At 34.0% G+C, this 27,584-nt stretch overlaps 2 protein-coding genes across 3 annotated transcripts in view; one reads left to right on the top strand and one right to left on the bottom strand.

The window, feature by feature from the left end:
- LOC141544520 (testis expressed protein 56-like) overlaps nt 1–17,634 on the top strand; it is a 31,316-nt gene extending 13,682 nt beyond the window's left edge. Inside the window, exon 3 of the mRNA XM_074270802.1 lies at nt 17,367–17,634. Coding sequence (XP_074126903.1) covers nt 17,367–17,634 — 268 coding nt within the window. The remainder of the gene's footprint in view (nt 1–17,366) is intronic.
- Nucleotides 17,281–27,584, bottom strand: part of ECI2 (enoyl-CoA delta isomerase 2) — a 33,044-nt gene continuing 22,740 nt past the window's right edge. For both annotated transcript variants that reach the window (XM_074270778.1, XM_074270771.1), the window contains exons 7-10: nt 26,584–26,704; nt 20,221–20,310; nt 19,030–19,173; nt 17,281–17,933 (exon numbers count right to left, since the gene is read on the bottom strand). In XM_074270778.1, the coding sequence (XP_074126879.1) occupies nt 17,778–17,933; nt 19,030–19,173; nt 20,221–20,310; nt 26,584–26,704 (511 nt within the window). In that variant the 3' untranslated portion in view covers nt 17,281–17,777. The remainder of the gene's footprint in view (nt 17,934–19,029; nt 19,174–20,220; nt 20,311–26,583; nt 26,705–27,584) is intronic.

Raw genomic sequence — 27,584 nt, forward strand, 5'->3', positions numbered from 1 at the left:
GAGAATTCATATCTAACATTACTCATAGAAGATAAAGTTGGAAATTTCAGTTACATTAAATTAGAAAAGCTTTTGCAGGACAAAAGCAAACAAATACAGCCAGAATAAGAAAATATGATGAGAAAAATTTTAATGGCAAATATCCGATAAATGTCTACCATCCAAGATATATAGCGCATCTGATACAAACATGTAGTAATAAGAGCTATTCCCCAATAGAAAAGTGATCATAAGGTAAGATTTCAAAAGAATGAATATAAGCCATTAACAGTGATGTCAAAGAATTTTCCAAATCTTAATGATGAGAGAAATAAAAATAAAAATTAAAATAACTCTGACATTTCACTTAATACCCACTATATTAACAAAAACAAATGTGGAAAGACAGGCACAAGAATGTAGCTGTGAAGTAGTTCAATTGTTTTGAAAAACAACTTGGACGTATATTAGAAAAATCACTAAATTGTACATATGTTTTGAGTTAGCATTATTCCTACTAAATATATACTCCAAGGAGTTTGAAGATATTTTTATATGTGCACGTTTGTTTATAGCAGTACTATTTGTAGTAGCAGTGAAATGACATAAAAGTGGGTGCCTACCAATTGAGGAATGGATTAATATTTGTGGTATATGAATATTAATAGAACATTATTATGCTATAAGAATGATGGATATAAAGAATTTAGAGAAGCAAGAAGACTTGGATGAACTGAAGTAGTTACATGATGATCCCAAAACAACTCTGAAAGATTTTAGAACACTGTTCAATGTAGTGACCAGTTGTAATATCACTGTTGACAGTGAAAAATGCCTTATACTTCTTCTTAGACAGGTGATAGATTATTATAGATACATAATGAAGTATAAATTGTTAGATTTAGTCAATACATTTTATATATAATTATACTTTCTTGTTATAAGGAGAGTTGTATTATTGAAGAGGAAGCCGTTAGAAAAAAGTTATAATAAAAATTTAAAAATTTAAATATAATAAAACATTTAAAAAAGAAAACAGCTTATACTTGTACCAGAAAATTTACTAAACTGTATAAACTCTGAATTCATATTCCTACTCTGTATCATTGATCCTAAAGGACAAAAGTAGAAAGATCCAGTAAATGCTAAATGATTTATAGTAACACTTTTTGTGGTAGCAAATAAAAAAGTGTGTGAACATCAGTTGAGGACTGGATGAACAAATTGTGGTATATAAGGTAATGAAATGTTTCTGGGCCATAAAGAAACAAATTTCAGTAATTTTGAAAAACATGAGATTTACATGAAGTAATACAAAGTGAAGAAAGGAGAATCAAGAGAACAACACAAATGAATAGAATACTTAAAGGAAGCAAAATTCTAAGTGATTGTAAAAATTAATATTGGTTTCAAAGAACAGATAATGAAGTAGATATCTCTCCTCTTAGCAGAGTGATGAGAAACCATACCGGGAAAACCATTGTGCATATATTTTCATTTTTAATAACTACAAATTGTTTTTGTTTAATTTTTTCTTTCTTACAAGAAGGGTTAATTTTGCCAAGGGCAGGGCAATATAGAAATGAGAAAAACAGAAATGAGTGCGATATAAAAATAAAAGCCATCAAGAAGACATTTTCAAAACAAAGAAAAAAAATCTTCAAAACTACTGTTACCTTCTAGTATTTTTACCAAAATTGGACTATCCCGAAAAGTTTGTTCCCACACTAGTCAAGATCATATCAGGGCAAAGGTTCATGATTTGGGTACTGTCTTATCCCAAGATAAGGAGGATAATGTGAAGTGACAAAATCAAAAGAAATTCAGGAATGGAGAACAATCTTCCAATACCAGGATCCAGGTGAACTGGTTGATTAGTTGGAAAAAGTCAGAGAAAGTGGTCTCAAAAACAGAAGCAGAGATTCCTAACAAGACTCAAGAAGGGGAGGTAACAAGATGTTCAGGCTACAAGATTTGATGTCAGGAAATGGTCAAGATTTTTGTCCAGATTTAGATGAGGAATGAGAATGTAATTTTTTTTGGTAAATTTCTGGGCATATATGAGTTTTAAACCCCTCTGTGTAGCAGCTTCCCTCCATTCTCCCAACCCTACCTTCCCTTTTTAACTTCCATCAGTTGCAGAACTCATTTTGCTTTCACTGTGCTTATTTATCTTTTACAAGTAGTACTATGTACTACTATATAGTAGTAGGTGTGCTCACATCTGCATCAGCTGGAGGGCTTTTTGTGCATCTTTATCTTAACATGTAAATTATGAGGAGACACTATTCCAGGGGGTCTTTTGGTTCCCGAACCTAAGGCAATGGTTTGACATTCGTGAAAGGTCTTCATCAATTCAGGTATATCAAGATGGAAAGTTGGCTCCTAGGTCAATTTCTCTGTTGCATTCTTCCCCCAGCAAATTTTGGCGATGTCTGTATTGTCTACAGGAATAATGGTTTTCTTTCACCAGCAATTCCTCAACATTGAGGGTAGGTGCATATATGGTGAGTGCAGGTCTATGCTTGCTTGCTATGTGAGTCCTGGGAAAAATTATTGATGAGACAGAGTGAATAAATATGGATGAAGAGCATACTAGATGGGACAATGAAAAGGGAGAAGTGAATAAGCTTTTATTTTTTATAAATACTTGCTATATTTCAGTCACTAGGCTAAATGCTCTACAAATTATCTTATTTGATCTTTACAACCCTTGGAGGTAGGTGCCGTTAGGCAGAAAGAAATTACATGACTTGCCAAGAATCACAGAGCTGGTTAATGTCTGAGGATGGATTGGAAACCAAATTTTCCTGATTTCAGGCCCAAGATGCTCTTCACTGTGCTTCTAAGGAAGGCTTCTATTACTGAGTGGGTCAGTTTCTTTTGATAGCCTTTCTGTTTTCAGCTAAGCCTGGGTTCTCATGTGTATCTGGGCTTTCTCATAATATCTGCTCATTTTTCCTGGGCCTCTTATTATTGTGTGAAATGGATCTTGAGTTGACTCTTAACACTCCTTGCTATTGTCTGTTGCTAGCTCCAAAGCTCAAATGTAAAGACAGGGCTGTAAGAGCAGGAAGGAACTAAGAGCAAAAACCATAGTCTGAGTGAAAAAGGAAGAATAAAGAGTTCTTATAGTTTAAAAAAAATGGTGATTAACCATAGCTTGTTAGGTATAAATTTTTACAACTCTCAATGTCTTTTCATCTAAGAAAATTTTACATGATCCCAGGTATAGAAAACAGGTATACTAATCAAACATTTACTGATAATAAATCACATTTTTGTGTCCCCCACATTCAATTACAAGATCCTAAATGGGATCATGACCCACAATTTAAGAAGCTGGGATGTGAAGATGCACATATTGAGCCCAGTTTTGACTAAACCTAATATATTGCATCTATCTTCCCTTAAAGCTTTCAATTCTGTGAGACTGATGATCCATATCCTTACAGAACTTTCAGGTGTGAATACAGATCCTCTTTCAGTGATCATTGAGATATTGTATAGAATATGAGGTATTTCAGGACTGGAAAATGGCCAATATTTTCCCACTTTATAGAGAAAGGAAGGTCAAGTCTATAGATAATTCTGGGCAAAATTCTTTGACATAGTACAAAAGATATGCATCATGAGCATTTAGAAAGGCAATCTATGATCACTAGAAGTATGATTTTAGTTCATGTTAGACAAACTATTTCTCTTTTTTGAATAGGTTATTAGTAGATTGGGGTATGTTGCGCTAATAATAATAATAGGTGATATTTTTATCACATATCAATAGCACAGTGTATAGAGTCAAGAAGATTCATCTTTCTGAGTTCAAATCCAACTTCAGACAATTATTAGCTGTGTGATCCTGGGCAATCCACTTAACTTTGTTTTCTGCAATTTCCTCATTTCTAAAATGAGCTGGAGAAGGAAATGGCAAACCACTTCAATGTCTTTGTCAAAAAAATCCCAAATGGAGTCATGGAGAATTGGATACAACTGAAATTATTGAACAACAAATTTATATACAGCTTTAAGTTTGGAAAAAATGCTTTGCATGGTTTATTTTTTCAATTGTTCTTTTTTTTTTTCTCTGAACTTAACCAACTCCAAATAAAATGAGAATTCCCATATATAAATTAAAACAGAAAAAGAGGATTGTTAATGAAACTTGAATCTTTAATTCTTGGCATATATTATGTATTTCTCTTTTTTATTAATTTTTTTATAGTTTTTATTTACCAGATTATATGCATGGGTAATTTTACAGCATTGGCAATTGCCAAACCTTTTGTTCTAATTTTTCCCCTCCTCCCTGCTCAGATGGCAGTTGACCAAAATATGTTAAATATGTTAAAGTATACATTAATGTATATTTCTCTTTTTTAAAGCTTGTTTGAATAGTCAGGTTGGAGCCATTTTAATTCCATTTTATATCTCCTCATCTTTATCCTTTCTTTGAATTTGGTGCATTGATTTTTCTTTTCTTTTAGCAAGTAAGTGATTTGACTGTACAAAGATGGCTAGTTTGGAAATGATTCCCATGTTGATAATTGGTCATTTTCTATTTGTTAAAATATAACATAATCAAATTCCCCCCCCCCCCCCACTTTTTGGTGTTTGGGTGGTTGGTATTCTCTATGTCCAGAACTATCAGGTTTTCTTGAAGAAAGAAACCAGAGGATAGTAGGACCATAAATTTAGATAAGGAAAGGCTATTGGAGATCATATGGGGACCACAGAGGGGAAAGGGTCACAACTATTGTGACCTGCCTTTGAATCTGAAATCCATCCAGGGATCTTGTGCATATAGGCAGTTTTTAAATAAAGTGTAGACAAAAGTAATTTTTATTCAAAACCAAGCAACTTTCCTTTCCAGTGAAACAAAAAAATTCAAAATAAATGAAAAAAATTGTAATATTACATACCATCTCCAAATAGGATCCTGCAAATTCTATTGATTCTCTTCTAAGTGACAGGACTCATAGGTCTTATTGGGAGAAAATTTTATTTTAAAATCCATCATTTTAAATGGAAAGAGTCTGTTACACATCACAAATAAACATGCCGAAGAAGAAGCCATGACGTAAAATGGCCACTTAATCAACCCAAAGATGTCAAATCTATCTTTGCTGTTTGCTGACCTCATTGTCTCCCCATCAAGGAGGTAGCAGATATGTGTTGGCAAATACCAACTCTACATATTCAAAGACACAATATAGTCTCATTGCCCAATATGTAGAGAAGGAAGGAGGGAAAAGGTGGAGAGGGAAGCTAGAATTCTATATATACTTTTATGCAGAAGATTAGCACATTTCAGTTTTCAGTGATGTGAGAAAAACTTTTTGGCTTTTCCTTTCTTCATAGACTATAATTCCCTAAACAGCTTTCCTCTTTCCATACTTTTTTTATTGTTCTCTTAAAATCATCAAAACATTATATATAACCATTTCCAGGCTCTCTAATTAAACTTCCTCTCTGATAGTCTCTCTCCCTGATATGCTATATGTAACAATTCTCCACATTAAAATGCAAACAGTTCATCCTTATTTAGCTCTTTATGATTACCTATATTTTCCTGTTTCTTTTGACTGCTATGTCAAAAGTTATGTCAAAGTTATGTATTTCTGATTTTATTATCAGGAATGTTTGAAAGTACTCTACTTCATTAAATATCTATTTTCCTTTCCCATTTGATTATACTTAATTTTTCTTGGCAAGTTATTTTTACCTTCTGGACTAATATCTCTGCTGCTTTATAGTGATGATTGCTTAATCCTATATGATCCTGATTGTAGCTTCTCAGTATATGAATTCTTTCTTTTTGACTGCTCGCAATATTTTTCCTTTAACCTGGAAGCTCTGGATTTTGCCTTTAATATTTTTGGGAGTTTTCATTTTGTATTTTTTTTCTAGGAGGAAACTGGTAAGAAATTGGTGAATTCTTTCTATTTCTATTTTGCCTTCTGGTTCTAAGAGATCTGGGAAGTTTTATGATTCCTCAAAATCTAAGTCTTTTCCTTCTTTGATGTTTAAGTTCTTTTTTTTTTTTTTTTTTTTTTGGCCATAGCTTTCACATAATCTAGAGATGCTTTACATATTTTGGGTTTTTTCAGTCTTTTAAATTTTCTTTTAATATTTCTTGATGCCTCATAGAGTCATTGACTTCTATTTAATACATTCTAATTTTCAGGAAGCTTGGGACCAGTGACTACTCCTCCTTATTAGATTGTGAACTCCTAGTGCTCTCCATAGAGGATAAGGATTGTCTTTTTCCTTTCTTTCACAGTGCTTGACACATAGTAGTTGCTTAATAAATATTTATTGACTGACAATCTAGAAAACACATCTAGATTCAGGTGGCCCCTGATCAATATGGTTATTTTACTTGGAATTGGGTAGAGAATGATAGTACTAGTTGGCAGCCATTCCTGAAACTTGCACAAAGTCAAGAATCTCTTTTTGCCCAATCATATTGATGGGAACTCTAAACCAGCTTGTGAACTTTGGTTTCTAAAGGAATCTTAGGGACAATTAAATCTAATTCTCTGGTTTTACAGATGAAAAAGGAAAAGCAGGGAAAGTAAATGACTTCCCCAAAGACCCAGAGTTAATAAATGTCTGAAATGGGATTTGAATGCTGATGGTCTAAAAACTCTGATTTTGGCCCTTTAATAAAACCCATTTGCCACCATTCTGCCTTTAACATTAAAGCAAAAGAGAGCCACACAGAACAGAAGGTCATTTTGTATTTTTCTTTTTTTTCATGAATGCCCATGGCCAAAAAATTCATCCCTTAAGTGTCTAGACTACTGGTGATGAGCCTTTCTCGTATTTAGTTAAGTTGGATAGCAGACTCAAATTTTTGTTGTTGTTCAGTCATTTTTTGTTGTTGCTTTTTTTAGTTGTGTTAGAATAACTTTTTTTTTAAAAATCCCATTAAGGGGTTTCTTGGCAGATACTAGAGTGGTTTGCCATTTCTTTCTACAGATTGTTTTATAAATGAGGGAACTGGGGCAATAAGGTAAAACAATCTGCCTAGGATCACACAGTAATTGTCTAAGGCCAGGTTTGAACTCATAAAGATGAAATCTTCCTGATCTCAGGGCCACACTCAACCAGTTGTACCACTTAACTACCAATTGAATTTATTACTGTGCCCATAGTTGAAGCCTTTCCAATTAGGGCCTGTCAATGCTTGAACACATAGCTGTTGAAAAGTTAGGGCCACCTTCACTCCAGAGTTGCATCATCATTAAAAAGCAGAATATTTCTTAGTCTTCATTTACATATCCTTCTCATGCCTCACTGGGAGGCCTTTCTCACATTTTACAATACTTAACATTAGGGATGCTGTAGCAAAAAAAAGAGGCCCACTAACTTGGATCATTCTTCTCAGAATTCTGTCAGTTATTCAGCATATGCCCAAACGAGACATCTCCAAATCATGTCTTTAATACATTTTCTGAAGATGTACTGCTACAGATGTTATTACCGCTTTAGAACTTGGCAGAAGATCAACTTTCAACTTTTTAAACTACTACAAATCTTTGCTTGATGATGCATACAAGTCAAAACATTACCTTTGTGATGTCACTGGTCCACATAAAAAAAGGACAAATAACATCGCATACAAAAAACAATTACTTATAAATTATATTTATTGATTATGTTGATAATTCAGGTTGTTTTTGAAGGCTCAAAACTCAGAATTTGAACTGGAGAAGCCACGGGACAGCTTATCACAGTATTCTAGATCATTGTAGAGGTTTAATAGGTTCATTTATGTCCTTGCTTACTTTGTCCCTTTCTCCTCCCATCTCAGTAATCAAGAGGTTTTTAGTTTAGTTATTGTTAGTGTCTGTAAATTATAAATGATTAACATTCCATTGCTGGTTACTGAAGAAAGTCATTCTGGTTAAACATCTCTTTTAGCAGTGATGACAAACTCAAATAGTATGTCACATGATTAACTTAGAAAACCACAAACATTATGTTTTAAATTGTTAACCATTTCTCAATGACATTTTAAACTATTTGGGGCTATGCCTGGGTTTGGCACCTCTACTCTTGGGCATAGAAAACGAAATGTTCCCTACATTTCACCCTAAGTCTCACCACAAACCAGGTTTCTAAAACATTAACATTATCTACAAAATATTTATGAAGAAAACCTTGTAAGGTAAAACCACTTTTCAGATATGGCGATAGAGGCTCTGAAAGTCATTTGCCATAAGTCACAGGAATAGTAGTTAAATGGCAGAGTCTGGGCTCAAACCTGTCTTCTACCTTTAAGAACCAGGTTTTGTTCACTATTAGAATTAGAAAAATTAGGAAAAAACTATTCACTAAACTGCTCACTTATTAGAATTAGAAAAAACAACTTAAAAGGTCATTCAATTCTATCCCCATTTTTTTAAACCCAGTTTTTTTTCCCCTTAGGCATTGGGGTTAAGTGACTTGCCCCAGGGTCAGACAGCTGGAAAATGTTAAGTGTCTGAGGTCACATTTGAACTCAAATCCTCCTGATTTCAGGGCTGGCGCTCTATCCATTGTGCCACCTAGCTGACCCACAAATCCATTTCTAAGGCTTTCAAAGGCCAAATGACTTACCTAGTCACATAGATAATGGCAAAGACTGGTCATTTAGTACTCCAGTCTGCAGACTATTTCTTTGTTTTTAAATCAAAATGAACTTAAATACATAAAGAATTTTTTTCTATGTACATAACACAACCTAAAAAGAGGATTCACTGCAAGCCATTTCCTAATTGGTAGTGGAAAGATTCAATTGAAGAAATTATAGTCATTTCTAGTCATATGAAAAAATGCTCTAAATCACTATTGATTAGAGAAATGCAAATTAAGACAACTCTGAGCTACCACTTCACACCTGTCAGATTGGCTAAGATGACAGGAAAAGTTAATTATAAACATTGGAGGGTATACTAGAAAACTGGAACACTAAGGCCTTTTTGATGGAGTTGTGAAATGATCCAGCCATTCTGGAGAGCAATTTGGAACTGTATCCAAAGGTATATCAAATTGTGCATACCCTTTGTTTCTCTTGGATCTGTATCCCAAAGAGATCATAAAGGAGATTTTCCACATGTGTAAAAATGTTTGTGGCAGTTCTCTTTGTAGTGGCAAGGAATAAAAAATGAGTGTATGTGCATCAGTTGGGGAATGGCTGAATGAATTATGGTATATGAATATAATGGAATATTATTGTTCTATAAAAAATGTTGAGCATGCTGATTTCAGAAAAGCCTGGGAAAGACACGAACTGAAGGAAGTGAAGTGAGTAGAACCAAGAGAACATTGTACACAGCAACAAGATTATGTGATGATCAGCTGTGATAGACTTGGCTCTTTTCAACAATGAAATGATTCAAGATAATTCCAATAGACTTGTGATGGAAAGAGTCATCTGCATCCAAAGAGAGAACTATGAAAACTGAAAGCAGGTCAAAACATAGTATTCTTACCTTTTTTTTGTAGTTGTTATTTGCTTTATTTTTCCTCATAATTTTTTTCTTTCATCTTTTGATCTGATTTTCCTTGCACAACATGATGAATATAGAATATATTTAGAAGAATTGCACATGTTTAACCTACATTGAATTGCTTGATGTTTATGGGAGGGGGTGCAAGGGAAAAAAGGAGAAAAATTTAGAACACAAGATTTTACAAAGATGAATGTTGAAAATTATGTATTTGGAAAAAATTTTAAAAACTACTAAAATATGAAAAGAGGTTTCACTATAAAATCATGAATTTATAATTTATGTTTCTCACCTATTTTTGGAAAAAATATATAAGTATGTCATTCCCAAAGTTACTCTGCTTTCTATGCTTCCTTCTACATTTTCTTTTATTCACTACTGTGCTCCCTTTATATTTTTCTCCTTCCCCTCCTATTTTAGACATGGCTACCATTAGACACAAATGGTTATGCAAATATGTAAGACCATACCATATATCTATTTATCATTTCTTTATCTGGAAGTAGATAGAATCTTCCTTCATAGCTTCTTTGTGGTTACTCTGGATTTACTCTGGATACACAAAGTAACTAAGTTATTCAAAGTTGTTTTTAAAACAATATTGCTATTACTGTATACAGCATTTTCTTGATTCTGCTCATTTTTCTCTCTTATTTCATTTATGTCTTTCCATGTATTCCTAAAATTGAGTTCATTTCTAATCTCATATTTCCATTACAACCATATATCTCCAATTGATGGATTGCAATGCAATGTGTCTTCACAAAGAGAATTACTATAAAAATTTTACAACATGTAGTTTCTTTTCCTTTTTCCCTAATTACTTTGGGAAACAAACCTAATTGTGGTATTGGTGGGCATAGATAGTGTAATAACTCTATAGGTATAATTCCAGATTGTTCTCCAAAAAGGTTGGATTAGTTCATAATTCCACCAACAGTGAATTAGTGTCCCAATTTTTCCACATCACTGAAAACATTTTTTTTTGCTTTCCCCTTCTATCATTTTAGCCAATTTGATAGGTATAAAGTGTTATTTCAAGATTGCTTTAATTTGCATTTTTCTAATAAATAATGATCTAGAGCATCCTTTCATATGACTGTAAATTGTTTTGCTTTCTTCATCAGAAAATTGCTTGTTCACATTCTTTGATCATTTATCAGCTGGGGAATGACTCAAATTCTTAATAGATTTTACCAAGTTTTTTTTTTTTTTTTTATGTATTTGACTTATGAGACCTTATCTGATAAACTTTCTATAAAACTCACTCCTGCCTCAATTTTCTGCTTTCCTTATGATCATGGTTACATTGGTTTTATTTATACAAAATCTTTTTACTTTAACGTAATCAATTGTCCATTTTATGCTTCACAATATTCTTTATCTATTGTTTATTCATAAATTGCTTATCCATAAGTCTGATAAATAATATGTTCCATATTGTTTTAATTTTCTTGTTATACTTTTCTGTATGTCTAGGTCATGTGTCCATTTTGACCTTATCTTGGTGTAAATGATGTAAGATATCAGTCTATGCCCATTTTATATCATTGTTCATTCTGATTCCTTCTATTTCTTTTTCTTCTCATTGTAATTACTTGGATTTTCAGTACAAATGGTGATACTGTGCATCATTATTTCACATCTGATCTTACTGGAAAAGGGTCTAGGTTAGTCTCATGAGAAATAATGTTTTTTAGGTAAATGTTTCTTCATTTAAGTAAAAATATCCATTTACACTTATTCTTTCAAGTGTCTTTACTATGCTGTATCTGATAGGTTTTGATATGTCTCATTATTGTTATTCTCTTAAAGAAGTTATTGTTTCTATGATTTATTTTCTATGGTCTCTTATTAAACATAATTTTTACTATGATCTGGAAGATATATTTAATGTTTCTGCTTCTAAGTATAAAATTTTTATGCTTTACTATATGGTCAGTCTTTGTAAAGATAACATCTATCACTGAGAAAAAGGTTTATTATTTTCTCTTTCCATTCAATTCTCTGTAGATATCTATCCTATCTAGCTTATCTAAAATTCTATTCACTGTCTTGACTTTTTCTTACTCATTTTTTGGTTAGATTCTAATTCTGGGAGGGGAAGATTAAAGTCCCTATTATAATTATTATTTATTATAATATAATTAAATTATTTATGCTATTATAATACTAATATTTCTATTTGTGACATTTAACTTTTCCTTTAAAAATTCAGATGCTCTAGTATCTAGTGCATCTGTTTAGTAATTGATATTGCTTCATTCCTGGAGATACTTTTTTTTTATCATAATATAGTTTCCCTGTTTATCTCTTTTAATTAAATCTATTTTAGTGTTACCTTTGTCCAAGATCATGATTTCTTACCCCTGCTTTGCTTTTTTTTATATCAGCTGAAGCATAATAAATTTGATTCCAACCCTTTAACTCTGTATGTAGCTCTCAATTTAGAATGTTTCTTGTAAGCAACATATTGTAAGATTCTGATTTTCAATCCATTCTTCTATATGTTTCTATTTTATGGGTGTGTTCATTCCATTCATATTTAAAGTTAATTGTTTTTTGTTTATTACCATTCATTCTCTTTTTGCTCACTATTATCCTTAACTTTTCAATTTTTACTTTCTCTATTTATCTGATTTACTTCTAAACACTTTCTCTCCAATCTATACTCCCTTTTTTTCTAGTAAATTTATTTATTTTAAATACACATTGCTTTATGAGTCATGATGGGAGAGAAAAATCAGAGCAAAAGAGAAAAATCATGGGAGAGAGAAAAAAAATCAGAAAAAAAAGTGAACATAGTATGTGTTGATTTACATTCAGTCTCCTTAGTTCTTTTTTTGGATGCAGATAGCATTTTCTGTTCCAAATCTATTGGGATTTCTTTGGATCATTGAACTACTGGGAAAAACCAAGGCTTTCACAGTTGATCATTGTACATTCTTGCTTTTATTATGTACAATGTATTACTGGTTCTGCTCATTTCACTGAGCAATAGTTCATGTAAATCTTTCCAGAGCTTTCTAAAATCAATTCATTCATCATTTTTTAATAGAACAATAATATTTCATTACCTGCATATACCATAACTTGTTCAGCCATTTCCCATTGATGGACATCTACTCATTTTCCAATTCTTTATTACCACAAAAAAAGAACTATTATAAACATTTTTGCACATGTGCATCCTTTTTTTTCCCTTGGGATACAGGCCCTGTGGCACTTGGGTCAAAGGGTATGCACAAGTTTTATATCCCTTTGGGCTATATCAGTTGTTATTTGAGATTTTTTTTACATTCTCTTCTACTTTTTTGGTTCTTTTGATTTTGTTTTATTATTGATATCTTATAATATATCATTAGCTTCTCCTTGCCCAGTTCTAGTTTTCAAGGAATTTTAAAAAAGTTTTTAAATATATTTTCCCAATTGATTAACTTTTTCATAATTTTCTTGATTTGCTTGGACTGCTGTTATTTTTTCCCCTAACTTTTTCTTAATTTCTCTTATTTGATTTTTGAAATCCTTTTTAACTTCTTCCAAGAATTCTTTCTCTGCTTATGATCATTTGATGTTTTTCTTTGAAGTAGGAGTGACTTTTTAAACTTCATTCTTTTGCTTTTAACATGAACTCAGATCTTCTCCATCCTCATGGTAACTGTCCAGGGTTGGGTTCTTTCTTCTTTGCTTACTCATTTTTATTTTGTTTTATTTTATTTTTAGCAGTTTATTACTGTAATCAGATTCTAGTCCTGAGGTATGGGGAGTGGTGCCCTAGGCTCAGGTTCATCTTACTCTAATTTTCTGAGCTCTATGTGGGGACCCAACCTCTAGGCCACCCTGAGGGGACCCCCAGATAGTTGTTCCATAACTGCTCTTGCTTTCTTCCACAGCTGCCAACTTCAGTTGTTCAGCTTTGGAACCCAAACCAGGAGCTCTGCTCTCCTGCAACTTCCCCTCTGAGCTACACTCACCAGGTGTGGGTGTATTTTCTCTTGCCCATAGCTGCAGTCTGGGGCTGTGTTCTGGTCAAACTCGGCTCTTCTTGACTCCAGCTGGCATCCACCGCCTCCTCCACAGGTGCACCAACAAGTCTGAGTCTGTATTGTTCCAAATGGACTACATTGCCCTTTATCTTTGTGCTCATTAAGAAGAAAAGTTTCCTAAGAAAATAATGTAAGAAAGACTACTAAAGAAGATGAATATCTGAGAGGAGAAGAGAAGGGGAGATTTGGCCTGAGGTGATGGAGAGAGAAGGGACAAGCCCGGAGCGGAGCGATAGCTTGTGCTTCTGCAGTGGATGGTGTAAGAGGTACGAGTCAGAGGCTGCCATGGCAGGCATAGAGGGGAATCAAGGGAAATTGCCATGGGTGGGCCAGGTGCTAGACCCTCTTACCCAAACTAACTGCTCAGAGACATCTTCAGATCCAAAGAAGCACTTATCAGGTCCTTGTGAGGAGAGGCCCAAGTACTGAGCACACATAGAGCCTCTCAGCTCCCATCTCCGGCATGTGCCCAGCCTAGTGAGCCACAAATAATGAGTCTAGTTAAATAGCAAAAGACCCAAGTCTTTTTATTGGATGGACTAAAATGGAAGTAACCATTATTGACCAATGGTCAGCAATGTTGTCTGCTTCTTATTGGCCATATCACTTCCTGAAGCTGGGACCTAGGGGTCTGACTTTTCTTGCCCTACAGAATCCTTGACCTAGAGATCATGTGACTTCCTGCAACTTGAGCCTAAAGCCTGACCTTCCTGCCCTGCAGACCCCTGGGAATAGGGATCATGTGACAGGCCTGCGAGCCTAACATCTGACCCACTCCATCCCATAGACTTTTTGAGACATCTTCACCTGGTCTGTTCAGCAAGAAGTAATGGGCCAACACTGGAGCAGATGACCACAGAATGCTCACTCAGTCGCGTGCTTTTGGGTCTAAGAATTGTCTGAGCAATGGGAGAGTTCAATGAGGCAAAAAGTAGGCCTAAAAGCTCATCACTTCAAGCAGAGCTGTCCAGTTACCACAAACAGAATATCATTATTTATGTATTTTCTTAAAAGACTCACGGATACTGGGAGAGACTTTAAAAATCATAGTTAAGCTCATTCAGGTTTACAAATAAGGATACAGAAAATGTTACACGGAAGTTACAGACATCCTAAGGACTTTCAGACACAGTGTTGACTTGAGGATGTCTGCCTCTAATAGAGGTGCTCCACAGAACAGGCAGCTTGTACTTCATGTCACAACATAGATCTGTGGGAACTGCATCTTTCACTGACATGTTCTGAAGTAATCCCATGCATGGGCGAATGAATTAAGAAGGCCAGAATTGTGAAGTCAGGTTCCAAAGGATTATCAGCATGGATATAAAAGCCACAATAATGGGGTGAAGAAGCTCTCTCATTGACTTTCAGTAAGGACATCTTCTAATGGTGATATAGCCAGAAGAGGGCTCTCAGGATGATGAAAAGCTGAATGCTGGGAGAAGGGAGGGGAACATGATCATTGTCTTTAAAGAATCTGAATATGGAGACCGCTTTTCCTTGGCTCTGGAAGACGGATACTAGAAGCAATCCATGGATTACAAGTTCAGGAGAAGCTAGTTTAAATATAAGGGAAAAAAAAAACTTTTTAAACTATTGGGATTGCCCAAGAATAAAGATCAAGGACTTTGCTTATCCTGACTCCCGCTGATTCTAAGGCATCCCAGGTTAACTTGGTCTTCACTCTGGGCACCCAATGTGGGGCTCCTATCACAAAAGCAATTTATCCTTGTTTAGTTCTTTATAATTATTCATTTGTGTTACCTTTTTGTTTCTTTTAACTCATGTTGAACTTCAAAATTTCTATGCAGCTCTGATCCTTTCATCAGGAATGCTGAGAAATCCTCTAAATCATTAAAGATACATTTTCCCCTGGGTTTTGCTGGATAAATTATTTTTTTGACTGTAAACCTATATCCTTTGCTTCTGTAATATTGTATTCCAAGCTCTTTGTTCTTTAAGTGTGATGCTGAATGTGACTCCTCGGTATATTAATTCTCTTTTTTTTAACAGGTTGAAATATTTTTTCTTAGATCTCTTAGATTAGAGCTCTGGATTTTGGCTACAACATTCCTGGAAGTGTCCTTTTCTTTCCCCCAGAAGGTGACCAGTGGAGTCTGTTTTTTTATCCTGATTCTAGAAGATCTGGGCAGTTTTCTTTTAAAATTTCTTGAACATGATGTCTAGATTTTTGTTGATGCTTGTCATAGTGTTCATGTAGTCCAGCATTTCTTAAATTACATTCTCTCCATCTGTTTTCTAAGTTGTTTTTGCTTATATGTTATATCTCCTATTTTTCCAATCTTTTGACTTTAATATATATTTTTTTGTTGTCTCATAGTTAGTGGCTTCTATTTGGATTTGGGGTCAATTTCATTTTCAGGAAATTTGTTGCTTGGGTAAGGTTTTTATCTTTTGTGCCAAGCTATTAATTCTCTTTCCAAATCTTCCACAACTCTCTTTTTTCCTCATTATTCCACTCTAGTCCTCCCATTACATTCATTAAAAAAATTCTAGAACTCTTTTAAAATATATTTGCTTCATCTCTTCCAGGAATTTCTTTGAAGCTTTACTTGTAGATGGTTTGAAGTAATTCTCTTTAGGATTTTTTTTTTTTTTATCTTGGGTAGACTTCTCATCATAGCTTTTTATGGAGGGATTTTTTTTTTTGTTCATTTTTCTAGCCCTCTTCCTCTGCACATTACTTATTAGGTTTAGTTCCTTCTGGAAGGAAGATCTCAGCTGGTCTTGTGGTCTTTTTGGAGTATTGAATATTGTATTATTCTAGGATCTCTGAGACAGCTGAGGTTGAGAACCTATAAGGTTTCAGCGCTCCCACAACGTTCTGATTCAGGACAAAATCACAAAGGACAAATTCACTGCTAATTCACTGGTTTAAGCTCTTTAGATTCCTTACCTGGGAATAAGAGTAAACTGCCACCATCAGTTAGGAAGTTCTGTTGCTTCTGATGCACAGAATTGTAGACTGCTCTTTGGTCTGATTTCTGCCCTGGCTGTTCCTCTTTTAGCTTCAGACTAAGCTATAAGTTACAATTGAAACCCTATTTTTCTCCTGGGGTTAGTCACAACTGCTGCTGTTGACTTCTGGACTTGTTCTTCTCAGGCTAGAAACTATTGCTGTTCCACATCAGAGAATACCAACCCCAGGTGCAGAGCTCCTTAAATAAAATGCCTTGAATGGTCGATCCAGAACTGAGGACTGGCAAAACTGCTAGTTGGCACCCATTCCTAAATCCTGTGTTCAGTATATTTCTGAGGTCTTTTTTTGTCTTGACACACAGCCTCTGTGTGTGCGCTGGAGGGCAGCCAGCTGCCTCTGGCTTTACTTGTTCCTAGTGTTCACAATTCTGTTTCCAGCTGGAAAAATGACTCACTATGATATTTTCTTGTATTTCCCCATTAGGATTCCATGTGGTACATTTTCTAGATCTGTCTGGAGAAGTTTTGTGGGGAGGGAAAGCTTTCTGCACTGATCCCTGTTACTCTGCCATGATAGTTTTGGCTCCCTCAATGCCTGGATCAGATGCCTTCAAATCCCCTTTAATATTGAGATTCCTGATTCAGATGCCAAAATTATCTATGAATGATTTCCAGAGGCTATGTTCCCATATCTAGTCTTTATCCTATAGTAAATGCAAATAGGTAGTTGGACAGGGACCTTATTCATATAATACCAAATTCAAATAGGATATAGTAAGCACCATGTATTAAATAAGACAATATTATTAATCACAGGGTTTTTCTTTTATTATCTTTATTACACTATAAATGAGTATAGCTAAGTTAATTTTTTTGACAACATTTTCTCCTTTCATTATGTTAGATGGCTGAGAAGAAGTACAAAACCACCAATGAGTCAAGAATCAGTTGCTGAAGAGATGTTAGTATTTGGCCCTATTGAATCAATAACTACTTTGGGAAAACAAAGTGCTCTAATTATATATGAGAACATAATTTCAGCTTGTAGAGCAGTGTCTGCTTTTTCTACTGATACTTCAGGCAGAAACATACGGTGTTATTGGTTCCATAAATTCATGTCAAAAAACAGAAGTACAAGAAGTTGCAGAAAAGCAATTCTGAATGCTACTTAATATGATTATGTGGTTTCACAGTGAAATATAGTCATCAGAACAGTAGTTTGATAATGGCAAAAGGCATCCTGAATTTAGTCTATCTTAAGCAAGAGAAAATTAATTTTGGCTTCAGAAATGTTTGATCTTCATTTTCAAAATCTTCAGAGTTTTGACTTTCTGTTCATGAAGTTTACAACGGCATTCAAGAATTCATCAGAGACCCATCTTTCACGAAGTAAAATACATTCTTCAAGATTAACTTTGTGCAGTGTCTCTTTTTCAAAACTTCGAATTAGCTGTTTTGAAAACTTCATAGCCTGTAGAAAAATGGAGACAAAAATAGGATAAATATAAAATTATTCCTTCACTCATTCAAGAAAAAATGTTACATGTTGAGTACCCACACATGCAAGGTCCTGGGCCAAATGCTATAAAGTATACAAAGAAGTATCAATTATAGTCTATGTCCTCAAGAGCCTTGAGATCTAATTAGAGACATCATACACACTCTCATAGTGAATATATATATATATTTATATATGTATGTAGATGTACATATATACACATACCACTGCAGTAAAAAATAGTGTTTTAAATGCTATATCAAAATTGTTTCCCTCCAATGAACATTCTAACACCTTACTGTATAAAACCTTTAGATACAGGTTTGTATAAATGCACAATGAGTGATCTAGCTACCATATTAAAAAAGCAAGTGGTACAGTTAATAAATCTACAAGGCCGTCACTTTAGGTATTTGTATTATCAGCTTAGAAGACACCATTTACAGCCCTTTTGTCTCTTGTTCACTTTCTCATAGGGAAATGCCTCCATGTGTCATCTCTGTGGCCTTCCTCTAATTCCATCTATGATAAATTGATGGAGCTGAATAGTCTGAGAAGGCCCTTGTATCACATATCTGCCCCTATTTATATAAATGCACACATACCAACTCACGGAGTTTTCAAGACTCCACCAGGGCTATTCTGATGGAAAAATTCCAGTCTATTAAGTGCCTTGCAAATGACTCAAGATAAACATGATTTTCTTCATTTTGCTGAATTGTGGAGTATGCTTACTAGAAACTAAGGTAGAGAAGGGAAGGAAAAGGATGTTTGTAAACTCAGACTTAAGCTAGTGACAAATAACATGTATTGAAGTCTCTCTCTAAGAGCTTTAGGTTTTCTGAAAAATAAATTGCAAGTCATTGACTTCAAGATTTAACAGTGTTTAAATGACCAAAGATAGAACTTTCAAAGATAACTATCACATAATCAAGATTTCTGAAATGAAAATTTTAGATGCCATTCCAATTCTTATCTTTCTTTTCCAACTCATTCCTTTAAGGCTAATTTCCTCCTTTTTCATAAAGTTATTTCCATAAATCTAATATATGAAAACATGAATACTTACCTTTGGGGGCAGTTGTGCATAAGCCTTCAACCTGGTCCAAACTTCTCTCTGAAAAGTGCTATCAGGAAAAACTTCAGTAATAAGTCCTTGAGCATAAGCTTCTTGGGCAGTCAACTTCCTTCCAAAAACAAGCATCTCAGTTGCCTAAATTGAAGAACAAGGCGAAGATGTTAGCCTGATGAAATAAAGATAAGGTAGCCTGGGGCTGACTGATGCTCTGTGGGCACTGGGACATTTGCTTGGTGTAATTTGTACCTCTCTGGAAAGAGAAAGAAAGGTGACAAGCAGGGATGGGAAAATACAAAGCTTGGTCTTCACTGCATGCTAGTTTCTACCCCAAAAGATTTCATATAAAGTACCAACAGCTCCTAGGAGGCCGTCCCCACAGACAGCCTCTGTGTATGGTGGGGAAAACGAGATATGACCTCAGTATATTTTACATCTGAGTAGCATGATTCTACAACATTATTATTATCTATTAAAAACTTGTAAAAACTTACATAACCACCCTTGTGAACATGGGCCATCTTTCGATACTAAGTCTTTTTTGTTCTGTTACTATATGACTTCTGGCCAGGGCTGATCACCACCCAAGAACTGCCCTGTAAGAGCCTCAATCTACCACGCTGTTATGGACTGATTCTTTCTTCTGCATCTCAGTACTTCCTTATGGGGCTGTCCATCTAGATGGTCTGCTCCCTGACCCTGGGAATTCTGCCTCAAGGGTCAGCCTACTTGATCAGAGTTTGTCTGATCCTGGAGCGGTCAGACCTTGATTAACTGGGAAGAACCTTTTTATAAAAGCTCAGCTCAAATTCAGTTAGCCAGCATTCCTTCCCTCCAACCAATATCTCTTCAGTAAACGCCACAGGTTACTAGGCAAATGTCAAATTCCCACGAGTTAGCTTTGCACAATTCTTCAAAACAATATACAGTGTTCTTTTCTACTTAAGATGATCTTTTAATTTTTTTATTTTTTTAATTAAAGCTTTTCATTTTCAAAGTATATAAGTGGATAATTTTCAATATATTCACCCTTACAAAATCTTGTGTTCTAAATTTTTTCCTTCCTTCTCCTCACCTTCTCCTAGATGGCAATATATTTAAAACAATGAACAAAATGTTAAAAGACATTCTCCCTCATTGGCCTCATTCTCCCCATGCTACCCACTAATATTTCAATGATTTTACCTTGATTGGACCCATTATCTTTGGAAAGGTATAAGAGGAGCATGCCTCTGGACTCTGGCCCAGCTGAATAAATGGAGTGTGAAATGTGGCCTGTTTGAACAAAAAAACAAACAAAAGTTCTTTTGTGATGACTTCTCAATTGACCATATTCATCCATATAATCTATAATTTTATTTTTTGGGGGAGGAACAGATCTTCCGATTTTGACTTGGCTACAAGTACAATGGGACTTGCTCCTACCATTGACTGGCACCTTTTGACCTGTTCTGTTTCTGACATGGGCTGGTTTGTCCAGCTTCCTGCGGGGGAGAGGGAAGGTCACATTGGTGGTGGATTTAATAAGGATACCTGATCAGCTTAAGTCCTATTATAGCTTAAAACTCCTGAACTCAAGAGAAGGCTAACCTTTCTCAATAGCAGGGATTACATGTATGTGCCATCACCATGCCCAGTTTGGTTTTAAATGAATATCAGTTAGTTTAAAATGATTTTTAGTTAACTTGAAAACTGCTTAAAACATGGGCATTCTTAATTTTTCCTCAGGCTTTGAATTTTTTCTGTGCTACAGAAAAAATAAAAGTCTTCAAGAATTTTTGATGGAAGAGAATTAATTTTCAATTATAGTTTAAACTGAAAGTTTAGATTTCATTTAGACTATTATTAGATACTAGGGCTGATTTTTTCCCTCAAGTGCTTTAAAAATTTATAGTTGAATTAGCAAGCAAGAAAGAAATCAAGAGCATTTTAAATCTTCCTCATTCATTTTTCAGATGAACTCTTACCTTTAAAAAATGCTCCTTGATTAAATAAAGCAGACACAATTGCAAATAGAAGCATATAAACAGAATATCTCAGCTATATGGAAAGATCAGAAATCGATATTGATTAGGTATATACTACTAATAAAATTGTAATAGATATATGGGGTATATCTTGGAAAGGAATTGGCTTCAAAGATTTATTGGGGGAAAGGATGTATTTATTATATGACTTTTTTAATATGTAGAAAAGAAAAAAGCAGAGAAATATGCTTTTTTCTCATATGGAAGAAAAGGAAAGTCTTAGAATTATGGAGTGTTCAAGATAGAAGGAACTGAACAAAGAATGCTGAAAATTTTGACAAGAATAGGGATGTTTGGAAGAGAGGTTTTGAAGGAAAACGAAAGAGTGCAGACAAAACAAAGAAAATGTCCAAAGCAAATATGAATACTGAAGAATACTCATAGAGAGTATGATACGGATGATGAGTCAACAAAAGAGACTTATCAGACAGGAGAACCAGGAGATTGTAGTGTCATGAAGCCCCGAAGAAGAAAGAGGTTCTAAATGGAGAAAATGGTCAATAGTGTCAAAATGTTAAGAGGTCAAGAAGGGTAAGAATTGAGAACAGATTTTCAAATTTGGCAATTAATAGATATCTGATAATTTTTGGAAAGAGCAATTTTAGTTTAGTGATGAAAAAATGGAAGTCATTGTAAAGGGTTGAGTAATGACAGGAATTAGAGAGCATGTAAATATAGTGGTTTTTTTTCCCCTAGGAGTTAAACTTAGAAAAATAGGAACAATATTGGAAGTGGATTTTAAAAGAAGAATAAGTATGTAAAATAAAAATAAGTAAAGTAAAATAGGGCTAAAAAGACTTAGGCACATTTGAAGGCAGTAAAGGAGGAATCAGTAGACAGGGAAAGCTTAAGATTAGAGAATAATGTATTGTCCATAGACAATGAAAGTGTTTATGATCAAACAAGAGATAGAAAGAATTACAGGAAATAAAATGGATGATTCGGATTACATGAAATTAAAAAGTTTTTGCACAAAAAAGTCAATGGAGCCAAGATTAGAAAGAAAGTAAAAAGAAAAAATTTAAGGGGGAAGTTTTACAGTTGGTTTCTCTGATAAAGGTCTCATTCCTTAAGCATATCAGGAACTGATCCAAATTTATAAAAATAAAGGCCATTCCTCAATTGGCCAGTGATCAAAGGATAGGAAGAGGCAGTTTTCAAAAGAAATCAAAATTATCAACAGTCATATGAAAAAAGTGTTATAAATCATCACTGATAAGAGAAATGCAAATCAAAACAACTCTGAGGTACTGCCTTACACCTATCAGATTGACTAACATGACAGAAAAGGAAAATGACAGATGATGAAAGGGATGTAAAAAAATAGGTACACTGATGCACTGCTGGTAGAGTTGTGAACTGGTCTAACCATTCTGAAGAACAATTTAGAACTATGTCCAAAGGACTATAAAACTGTATATGCTCTTTGACCCAGCAATACCACTATTAGGTCTGTATCACAAAACAAATAAAGGAGAAAGGAAAAGCATATTTATATATATATGCTTTTTCTTTCTCCTTTATTTGGAGAGAGAGAGAGAGAGAGAGAGAGAGAGAGAGAGAGAGAGAGAGAGAGAGAGAGAGAGAGAGAGAGAGAGAGAGAGAGAGAGAGAGAGAGAGCATCTCTTTTGTGGTAGCAGAGAATTGGAAATTGAAAGGATGCCTATCAATTGGGAAAAGGCTGAACTAGTATGTGGCATGTGATTGTGATAGAATATACTATTATGCTATAAGAAATGATGAACCCACGTAGTTTCAGTTTCTGCAAAATGAACAAAGAAAAACCAGTAGAACGTTTTACACATTAACAACAATGTTGTATGATGATCAACTGTGACTTAGTTATCCTAATTAAAAAAATTATTTAACATAAAACCAGAGAATCCATTGGCAAAAAAATGCTATAATCCTCCAGAGAGAGAATTGATGAATATGTAATACAGATTGAAGAACAGTTTTCTTTATTTTTTCTTGGGTTATCTGTTTTCTTTTGCAAAATGGTTAATCTGGAAATATATTTTGCATGATTTTATATGTATAATTCATAATAAATTGCTTGCCTTCTCAAGGAGGGGGGAGTTCCAGGAGGAAGGGAGGGAACTTAAAAATCAAAAATTTTCAAAAGAAAAAAAATGATGTTAAGATAATAAAATATTTTTTACATTTAGAAATATTTAATGAAATTTAAAAAGAAAAGTGCTATCCATCTCCAGAGAGAAAACCGACAAACTGAGCACATATTAAAAACATAATTTTTTCACCTCCTTTATCTTTTTTGTGACATAGTTAATATAGACATATATTTTTCATAAGAAAAAAGATTAAAAAATGAGAGGGGATGATTAAAGGTATAATCTATTAGAGAAGACAGGAGAAGATGAGATCAAGAGCACATGCAAAGGGCTTAGTCATGGCAAGGAGAAGCCTTGTCTCATAATTACAAATTAAAGGAGGTAAGAGTCAGAACTTCTGAGATGATGAGGAAGGAAGAAGAGGGAGCTCCTGATACAAAGACTCAATTTTCTCAATAAAATAAGAGGCAAGGTCCTTAGCTTGGAATTTCAGAGTTGGAAAGGTCCTTTGAGGATCTCTAGATCAATCCCCTTCACTATACAAATGATAGAATCTGTTATAGAAAAGTGATGATATTAATATTAAATCAGTAATGGAGTTGATTAAAGTTTTGGAGTCTGGATTCCCAGTACAAAACTCTTTCCTTTTCTTTACTAATCATTAACTGATGATTCAGTTAACTTATGTGGAGTATTCTCTCATCAACAGTGGCTTGTTTGATAGGGAATAATGCTTTATTTATTTTTATGTCAATGACAGGGGATATTCCCCCACTTTTATTTATAATACTGTTGGGCAAAATGCTTTGACAAAATCACCTTTTTCTCGTCCTAAATTCTAAAACAGATGAAAAACAATAAAAATTAAGGCAGGATGTAACGTCCTACAACCTGGGTGCCAGCTTTGACTCACCCTGTACTCTTTTATACAGTTAATGCTCTAGTCAAATTGCCCAGTATCTTTATAATCTGCCCTCTGTACCATTGCCTCCCTATTTCTGAGATCTCTTCTTCCAGTAGCTTAGATGTTCTCTCCTATGGGGAGTCTTTCCTAAATTTAAATATCTAAATATTTTTTCCCTTCTTATCTAGCAGCTTTGTGGTGCAGTGGATAAAGTCCTAGACCTGAAGTCAGGAAGATCTAACTTTTAATCCAGCCCTGGACCTTTATGTTGCTGTATGGCCACTCGGTGTATTTCATTTAGCTTTTGCCTACCAAAGTTTCTCCATCTATAAGGTAGAAATAATAATAGCACATACCCCACAGGATGATTGTGAGGATCAAATGAGATGATATTTATAAAGTGCTTTGCAAATCCTTTAGAAAAGCTAGTAGTTATTCTCAGTTTATGCTATATTTATTTATTCCTTATTGCGTTTTTCTAGTTTCCCCCTAGAACACTGGGGACAGGATTTTTTTTAAATCCCTGTATCCCTAGCAGTGTTTTCTACCTATTTAAGACCACTTTACGGTCCCTACTCTATGCTTGTCGTGTACATACCAATTCATATATTATCTTGCTTATGCTATTAGAAGGCAAACTCCATGAGGGTGGGGACTTTTTTCTAATTGTAAAGATATTTTAAAATATATTTTAAAAAATTGAGATCCAAATTCTCTCTTTCTCTTCCTTCTTCTCTCCTTGAGAAGATAAGCAATTTTATATAGGACATATGTATACAATCATGCAAAACATTCCATATTAGTCATGTTTTTAAAGAAAACACAGACCAATCCTCCTGTTCCATCCCTAAAAAATAAATAAAGAAAAAAAGTATTCTTCAGTTTGCATCCAGGCTTCATCAGTTGTTTGGAGGTGGGTAGCATTTTTCATCATGGTTCCTTTGGAATTATCTTGGCTCATTGTATTGTTGAGAAAAGTTAATTCATTTTAAAGCTGACGATTATACAATATTGCTGTTACTTATGAAACATTCTACTAGTTCTCCTCACTTTACTTTGTATTAATGTATATAAGTATGTATATAATGTATATGTCTCCCCAGTTTTTTCCTGAAACCATCCTGATTGCCATGTCTTACAGTACAATACTATTTCACCACAATCACATATCACAATTTGTGTAGTCATTCTCTAATTGATGGGCATCCCATTAATTGCCTATCCTTTGCCACCACAAAAAGAGCTGCTATAAATATATAAATAAATATATTTATACATATAGGTTCTTTTTATTTTCTTTTTTAAATATCTTTGGGATAAAGATATAATAGTGGTACTGCTAGGTCAAAAGGTATTGAGAGAAATAATTCTTAATTAAGTCCATTGAGAAGGGAGCACAAAACTACAACTTCCTTGGTGGATAGACTGATTGATGTGGTATCTAGATTAATTGTTATTTTTAATAATTAGATTAATTACTAAGATTAAATGGCCTGGTGACTGTCCCTTCTCTGAACTGCCCCCTTTCACTTTCAAAATGTCTATAAACCCAAATCTAGAATATACCTAAGCTTAACATCTAGTCAAATGATCTGTTTCATTCATCCCAACAAGGTTCACAAGCTTCTATAAGTTTCCAGCTTTATTACAATAAAAGAAACTCTGGAAAAGAAGCTACCTGGGAAGATGGCTGGATAAGTCAGAAAACCCCAAACACTTCATATTTTCCCCAGAAACAAAAAAAATTGTGCTTCATGATGAATTCAGACCAGTGAAAAACAAATAAGACTTGGGGCAGAATGAGGGTTCTCCTGGGACAATTAGAAAATCCCCAAGAAAGACTCCCAGAAAGTTTGGCCAGTGTAAAGTGTAAACAGATATTAAAAGTGAAATCAGAAAGATTGAGAAAAAAATTTTTAAAGAAAAAAAAGCAATCCAAGAAGATTATGAAAAGAAAGTCAATTAGAAAAGGAGACCCAGAACCTATCTCAGAGAACCATTATGAAAAGCAAATAAGATCATATTTGTTTAAAAAAGGACTTAATAGTGCTTGGCACATAATAGGTGTGGTATATATGTTTATTCCAATGCCTATTTTCTCTTATCTCATTTGATTTGATTGTATAACTTTTAAAGTTGATTATAGCATTAACATCTTATGGTTCTAAGATTATACTTGGGAGAAGTGGATTACAAAGTAATTGATTATATTCATTCATAATTTTTATGATAAATCTTGTATTATTATCAAGCAATATTTTTATAAAGTAGTCTTAGAACTGAAGAATGAATAATATAGGCTACTAATATATTGAACAGCGTGCTTCACTAAGAACAAATCAGCTAATTTTCATGGAAAAAAAAGAGGAGGGTAATCATTCATCTTCTAAACAAAAAGTTGCTTTTATTACAAACAAACAGACTCTGGAAATCTAAATGTAGCCACCAAAATTCTGTGCAATTCATTCAGTAATTATACCACTGTGACAAAGTATTATATTAATAATAATGATAATTTAAAAACAGAAATGAAAATATAATTTACCCTGTCAGTTGCATATACGATGTCACATAGCCCAAGAAGTGTAACTGAGATTCCTACAGCTGGGCCATTTACTACAGCAACTAAGGGCTTGGAGAAATCTATAAAATGATCAACAAATGTCCTAAAAGACAAAGAAAGAAAAACAATAATAATCTACATTTACCCCCAGAACATTAATAATGAAGTTATATAATATAGCAGAAATATTTCTAAGCCTGAGTTAATGGATGTGATCAGATGAAGAGTGTCCAATACAACAGCCTATTTTTTTACATTGATTTTAAATATTCTTTGATCTTCCATTGTATTCATTTTAGATAGTCATCTAGGTAAGGTGTTAAAGGTGTCTGAAAAATCTGACATTGTAAATTTTCATTAGGTTTTCCATTACAATTTTGACACACACGGCCTTGGATGTGTGTATATGTTTGTGTCTGTGTGTATTCCACAAAATTCAAGACTCCAAAATTTTAATGTCAAAGGGTAATATTGACCCAATGGTCTATTAAGAGACTGTGATCCTTTAGCTAAGAATTATCTTTTAAGTATCATGCTACAGTGTCCTAATAGTGGGAATTTGAGACCCTAGAAGGAACACATGGGCCCCCTTCTCCCACTGAAATGTTCAAACAAAAAAAATTATCAAGTTATTATTAAAAGACAAGATTATTAGTTACATTAGCAATTATCATTTTGATTACTAACATTATGACTATTAACACTATTATTTAAGATATTATTAAAAACTTTTATGAAAATAAAACGGGACCCATGCAGAAGACTTGATCATTGTAAGTTGTTCTAGTCATGAATTCCTCAGGGGAAGAAGGCATTGAATGCAGCTAAAATCTGCTATTTGTTACCTCAAGAAATATATCAATTGTAAATGGTCGAAGGATATGAACAGACAATTCTCAGATGATGAAATTGAAACTATTTCCACTCATATGAAAGAGTGTTCCAAATCACTACTGATCAGAGAAATGCAAATTAAGACCACT

The sequence above is a fragment of the Sminthopsis crassicaudata genome, chromosome 1 (assembly GCF_048593235.1).
Source record: "Sminthopsis crassicaudata isolate SCR6 chromosome 1, ASM4859323v1, whole genome shotgun sequence".
NCBI classification, from domain to species: Eukaryota; Metazoa; Chordata; class Mammalia; order Dasyuromorphia; family Dasyuridae; genus Sminthopsis; species Sminthopsis crassicaudata.